The sequence below is a fragment of the Penaeus chinensis genome, chromosome 2 (genome assembly GCF_019202785.1).
Source record: "Penaeus chinensis breed Huanghai No. 1 chromosome 2, ASM1920278v2, whole genome shotgun sequence".
NCBI lineage: Eukaryota > Metazoa > Arthropoda > Malacostraca > Decapoda > Penaeidae > Penaeus > Penaeus chinensis.
In genome coordinates, this window is record NC_061820.1 from 837,608 (window position 1) to 845,107 (window position 7,500).

Below are 7,500 nucleotides of genomic sequence, written 5' to 3' on the forward strand. Positions count from 1 at the left end.
ACACGCACACACTACACATACATACACACATACATACACACATACAAAGACACAAACACACACACACAAATCATAAAAAACACTACTATGACAATGCAAATAAACATTTAAATCACAAAAACTGACGATTTGATATTTAAAACAAAAACCCATACTATAATGAATATAAAATCAATTATGATAATACTGATACACAATCACCACAGAAAAAAATATACAAATGACAGAGAAGCTAAAACAAGTAGCAAGTGACAAGTACGAGGGACAACCACAAATAAAAACAAAGAAAAACAAAAAAACAAGCAAACAGTCTCAACACATCCACAATACGATACAATCACAAATATGTCACAATCACAGAGGAAAGCACAATCACGAGACGATGCCTTGAAATGCATAAAGTTCGGGACAAGTAAAATGAAGGAAAATAAGCAAAATCAGAATATCGCGGAAAATGATACGATAAATGATAAGATAAATGCATATTGTGAATTAATATTAAGTATATAATAATAGCAATAAAGATAAACATAATATTAACAGTAATAACAATAATCGTATTAACAATAATAATAATAATAATGATAAAAATAATTATAATAATGATAAGAACAACATTAACAACAATAAAAATAACAATAATAAGTAAATAATGAAAATAGCAATAACAGTAACAATGATAATAATAATGTAATAATAATGATAATGTTAATGATAATAATAATAATAATAATAATAACAATAATGACAATAATAATAATAATAGTAATGATAATGATAATAATAATAATAATAATAATAATAATGATAATAATAATTAATAATATTAATAATTAATAATAATAATAATAATAATAATAATAATAACAATAATAATAATGATAATAATAATAACAATAATAATAATATTAATAATTAATAATAATAATAATAACAATAATAATAATAACAATAATAATAATGATAATAATAATAACAAGAATAATAACAATAATAATAATAATAATGATGATAATAATAATATCAATAATAATCATAATAATAATAACAATAATAATCATAACAATAACAATGACAATAACAATAATGATAATGATAATCATAATAATAATAATAATAATAATAATAATAATAATAATAATAATTATAATAATGATAGTGATAATAGTAATAATAACAATAATAATAATAATAACCATAACAATGATAACAATACAATGATGATAAGACCAAAAACAACAACAACAACAATGATAATAACAAAAACAAAAGCAATAAGAATTAAATACGTAACAGCACAGGCCATCGTTAGAATTTACAAAATACAGTCACGAAACTGGAAGTATCTGCGCGGCTGCCGTCCCCGCGCTGCGATGTTAAACTGCCTTGTTAAGCTGTGTGTTTCGTGTATATACTGAGTTGTTTATCGAGTGTGAGTTCTTTACGTAAGGCAGTGGTTCCGAACCTTTTCGAAGCCTCCTGGGAAATGTTTGTTTTTAATGTCGCATCCCTAATAGCAATAAGAATAGTTGATATAGTTGGATATGGTAAAGACGAATTTGTATTTGCTATTATCATTATTATTATCATCATCGTTATTATAATTATGGTTATTATTAATTATCATCATCATCATCATCTTTATCACCATCATTATCTTTATGTGTATATATATATGTATATATATAAACATATATATATATATATATATATATATATATATATATGTATATATATACATATATATACGCATGTTCATCAACAGACATGTCCCGTCCGTACACTTTATATGGGACCAACTATTATTATTACTACTACTACTACTACTATTATTATAATAACTATTACTGTTATTATCATTATCATTATTATCATTATCATTATTATCATTATCATTATTATCATTATCATTATTATCATTATTATTGTTATCATTCTTCTTCTTTTTCTTACTATTATTGTTATTATCATCATCATTATTATTATTACTGCTAGTATCATCATTATTAACATCATTATTATTATATCAATATCATTATTACTATTATTACCGAACCAGTACTGGGAATAAACAATTTAAAAATGAGAATGCATAGAAAACAAATATAAATTGAGCATCTGAAGGAAAACAAATCCTGAAAACACAAATAACCAGTTTCGTTCACGCTTTTCATAGAATTTCCCAGCATCGTGTATAAACTCCGTCAGTCGCATCCCTCAGGAGGGCTAGGAACCGTGGCCTTTGTAAATAGTACGTGCGTGTATGTGTATGTATACGTTTACTTGTGAATGTTTGTGTTCACGTGTGTATGTGCGTGTACGTGTATGTGTACGTGTACATGTGTACATGTTTGTATCCCCGTGTGCATGTCTCCCCCCCCGACCCAAGCGAGCCACAGACGCGATCTCATTGCCAGAGTTAGCAAGACGCCAAAAGGGACATCTGGAGGATCCTACAGTGCGATACGGTGCAATATTCGTACAGTGTGCAGAGGTACAGTGCCTGAGGGAAATGCCAGCGCCGCCACCAACCTCCAGAACCCCTTTTGATGCCTTAAATTCCCCGTGAGTGACCTGGATGAGAGAATAGGGCGTTAGACTAAGGGACACTATCTGTAAGGGAAGGGGTGGGCTGGGACAGACCCTTCGGACGTCGGTAGTTTTAAGCGCTCGGTCTTTCTCTTTCTCTTTCTCTTTCTCTCTTTCTCTCTCTCTCTCTCTCTCATTCTCTCTCTCTCTCTCTCTCTCTCTCTCTCTCTCTCTCTCTCTCTCTCTCTCTCTCTCTCTCTCTCTCTCTCTCTCTGTTAACCCACTGTATTGCCTGTTTATATCTCTATCTCTTTACTTCTCTATTTCCTTTCTACCACTATTCGCTATGAGTGTTTATTACAAGGGAAAAGTTAGTAAGTAAACCATAAAACAGATAGAATTCCCGTTGAAAACTATACAACAAATATGCATCACATATAAATGTATATTCCTCTGCTATACTTACATACATACATATATATAAATACATATATATTATATACATAAATATATATATATATATATATATATATCTAACAAAAAGACACACGCACACTTCCCTTACACCTCCCTAACCTTCTCTTACTCCCCAACTCCCTCCCTCCTTTCATCCTCCCTTAAATACCCCATGCCTCCCCTCTCCCACTCTCTTCCCCTCCTTCACCCTCCCTCTTCCTCAGCTTAATCGAACCCTTCCCCTCCTTCTCGCTAAAATTCGCACCCGCATTCCACACCCATCCTCCCCTACTTCCTCCTCCCCCCCTTTCGTTTCCCACTCCCCCCTTCCCCTTTCCCCCTCCTAGCTACCCCTTCCCTCTTCCCCTTCCTCCTCCCTCCTTCCCCTTTCCCCCTCCTCCTCCCCCTCTTCCCCTACCCCCTCCCTTCCCCCCCTCCTCCTCCCTTCCCCTCCCCCTCTTCCCCCCCACATCCCCTCCTCCCCTCCCCACCTCCCCCCCCACCCCACCACTCACCCCTTGACGTAAATATCCGACATCTTCTCCCCGGTGAAGAAAGCGTCATCCTCGAGAACGACGTCGTCCGTGTTCCAGATGATGACGCGCAGTTCGTAGCTCTTGGGCTTCCTGGGCGTGACGTCGAGGGGCGGGCCGGGCAAGGGCATGTCCATCGGGAACATGTCCACCCACATCTCGATCTTGCCCTGGGGGGAGGGAGGAGGGGGGGAGGGGGTAAGAGGGGTGGAGGGGGGAAAGGGGGGGAAGGAGTTATCAATGTTGGTTTATATTTGTTATTGCTGTTTTTTTTTCTCGTATTATTATTATTTTTTTATTGTTGATATCTTTATTATCACCATTATCATTACTATCATATATTTTTTAATATCATTTCTTTATTATCCTTCTTCATTATCATTTTATTATTATGATTATTATTACATTAAAGTGCTAATACTCTTGTCATTTGCTATCATTATGAATACCATTATCATTACCATTATTATCATCAGGATTATCATCATTAAATCTCAGTATTACTCTCAGCAACAAAACAGCATTTGATAACATATAAAAATCATATAATTTCAACAAAAAAAGAATAAACAAAAGAAAAGTAAATATCAATAAGAAAAAAAATAGATAAGAATTTGTTTTTTATAAATAATGAAATATAAAATATACAAGAAAAAACAAATTGATACGATGGAAATAAAAATCGGTAAGAAAATAAAAAGAAATTAAAAAAAACAAGAAGAAACAATAAAAATAAACTTATTAAGAAAAAAAGCGAAAGAATCAGTGCAAATACCTGCTCAATGCCCGGCTTGTCGGGGTTGTACAAGGGCCTCGTCTCGATGTGCTCCGGCACCAGGCGGCACCCCACCTTGGGCACTTCCTCCCAGCGGTGCAGGACAGCGAGTGCCAGCTGCTCCTCGCTCGCTGCGGAGGGACGGTCTCTGTGTCAGTGGGCGGGGTTTGCCTTTGGGATTTTGTCACTGAGTTCGTGTTTGTGGGCTTGGGATCTTCGTGTGGTGGAGGGACGCTCCTTTTAATCATAGGCGTATATATATGTGTGTATATGTGTGTATATGTGTGTATATATATGTATATATATATACACACACACACACACACACACACACACAAACACACACACATGACCAAATTCCCAGGCACACAAACAGAAGCCTGAGATCACATACACACAATCATTTAAAAATATCGCACCCAAACAATCAACCACCAAACGCATATAAAAACACAGATACATACACACACACACACACACACACCTCCATCCCCTCTCCACACCTCCCCCCCCTCCCCACCAAATCCCCCCCCCCCCCACTTTTCGAAAGCAGCCCAGGCACCCGAGGACCCTCCCTCCCCAACGACCCTGTCCCTATCAGCCATACCGATCATCCGGAACCTGCCGGGGTCGTGCTCGTCGTCAGCCTGCAGCGTGAAGGTCTTGGGGCCGATCCGCACCTTCCCCGGCCCGTAGTGAGGCCCGTCGAGGCGGCCTTCCTTGCAGAGGCGCCCCAGGATCTGCGTCGGCTTCATCGGGTCTCGCCACTGGTTGTAGCCCGTCCTAGGGGGGAGAGGGGGGGTAGTGAGGGTGGTGGTCAAAGGGGGTGAGAGGGGGGGGTGATCAAAGGGAGAGAGGGGGGGGGGTGATCAAAGGGAGAGAGAGGGGGGGTGATCAAAAAGGAGAAAGAGAGAGAGGGGGTGATAGTGAGGGTGGTGATCGTAAGGATGGTGTGGTAATGGTATTGGTGATGTTGATTAGTAATCATAAATGTGGTTAATGATGATGGTGGTGACAATAGTGATGATTATGATGATGGTGTGGCAATTATGGTAATGATCATGGTGGTGGTGGTGATGGTGATAGAGGGACAGTGATTACGATGGTGTGGTCATTGTGGCAAATGCTGATGGTATGGACAGGAAAATGCTGATAGTGCTCATGATGACTGTGTGGTGACTGTGGTCCTCGGCGTAATGGTGGTGGTGATAGTGGCTATGAAGATGGTGCGTTCACTGTGGTAGTGATGATGATCGTGGTAATAGGGAGGGTTCTAATGGTGATGTGGGTATTGTGGTAATGGTGATGATGGTGAAAATGGTGATATGGTAATAATGCTTCTAATGATGGTGTAATAATTGTGGTAATGATGGTGGTAATAGGCATACAGAGATGGTGGTTATAGTGATGATTATAATGATGGTGCGGCAATTGTGGCCATACTGATATAAAGATAGTGATTATGATGGTGTTGTGATAATAATAAGGAATGATAATGACTATAATTGTGATAATCATATTGATCATAATACCAATGATATCCGATAATGTGGAATAATAATGATAATAGCAGTTAAAATCAAAACAGAGACAAAGACATTGATCATGAAAATAAAACATACTGAACTAGGAAATTGCCGATGACAAAACAATTCGTTGCAAGAAATCAAGTCCGAAAATGGTAAAAAACAAATACAACAAACATTCCAAAACATTAAAATCAACAACCTCCATATTAAAGAAATAAATGAATTCATAAATAAATGGAGAAATAAATAAATAAATAAAAGAAAGAGAAAATGAATAAACAAGAACATAAACAAATATACAAACAGAAATAAACATCAATAATTTAATTAACAATCAACTGGAAATCAGTTAAGAATCACCCACGTCTCGTATCTGGAGGCGAGTCCGCACGTCGCTCGATGTCGGGAGTAGAACCGGTTCTCGAGGTCGATTTTCGTCTCCCCGATCATGTCGTCGGAGCCCACGAGATCCCAGTCGAGCACCTGCACCGTCAGCATCGAGTCCTGAGGGAAGGTGGCCTCGATCTCGAAGCACCTTCGGGATGGGAGGAGGCTGGGTTAGGGTGTGTGTGGGGGAAGTTCCGAGGGTTTCTAGTCGTGTTCGAAGTGTCGGTTATGAGTGTGTGTGAGTACGTTTGTCAGTCAGTTTCGAAACGTGTTTTCAAATCGTGTTCGAAATAGTTGTGAGGAGGTTAATGGGCGTGAAGTTTCGAAACGCGTTTTCTATTGAACCCCTTCCTCCGACGCGCCACTTAATGGCTCGCCACTCTACCTTTGGTTAAACACCGAATAATCCCTCACTGTTATATCAGAAATGCCCTATCTATCTATCAGTCTCTCTCTCTCTCTCAATCTGTCTTATCTATATACCTACCTACCTACCTATCTACTTCCCCATTATCTATCAACCTACCCACACACAAAAGAATACTGCCCCCCCCCCCCCAACCATCCCCGCCACGAGACTCACTTGCCAAAGACGGGATTCAGCTGCTTCGAAATGTAGTTCTCTTTGTCCGACACTTTCTTGCCCCCGAGGTAGATCAGGATGTAAGGGTCAGCCTTCCCATTAAGGTCCATGGGATGAAGGTCACACGCGCGGACCACGTACACTCGCACCAGCACGTGGATGGGGTCGTTGGAGGGAAGGCCCTGTGGGAATGAGGTTTTTATTATTATTATTATTATTATTATTATTATTATTATTATTATTATTATTGTTGTTGTGATTATTATTAATTTACATTATGTTGATTTAGAAACTGAGGTGTGATGGGCGTCATTGGGTCGTCCGAGGGAATAAATTTTGTTTTTTGATTTTGAAATGGACGTCACTGAGTCGTTCGCAACGATAGCGACAGAAAGGTAAAGTTAAAAAATGGGAGTACGTTTGATGGTGTTGTCGTTTTGCATTTTGATTTTGATATTGGTTTTGAGATGACGTGTTGTGAAGTTTTGAGTGAGACTGAAACTGGGATTTTTGCTTTGTAAATCTGATACGGATTTAGAAAATACGGGAGTGGATATGGGATGGAAATTGAGTGGAATTGGTAGACCCGAGGAATTGGCTTTTAAATGTGGTAAAATAGAAATAGAATGGTCTTATTCTTAAGAAAGAATCAGTTAAGGTCGAATTCATATTTAGATTATTTGTTTTATGTTACCCAGAACGACAAAC

The 7,500-nt window shown here is 38.0% G+C and overlaps 1 protein-coding gene across 1 annotated transcript in view; it reads right to left on the reverse strand.

Moving 5' to 3' along the window:
• The window catches only part of LOC125031014 (otoferlin-like), a 134,684-nt gene that overhangs the window by 9,667 nt on the left and 117,517 nt on the right, over positions 1 to 7,500 (reverse strand). The window contains 5 exon segments of the mRNA XM_047621437.1: positions 3,501 to 3,688; positions 4,294 to 4,424; positions 4,901 to 5,076; positions 6,187 to 6,357; positions 6,793 to 6,974. Coding sequence (XP_047477393.1) covers positions 3,501 to 3,688; positions 4,294 to 4,424; positions 4,901 to 5,076; positions 6,187 to 6,357; positions 6,793 to 6,974 — 848 coding nt within the window.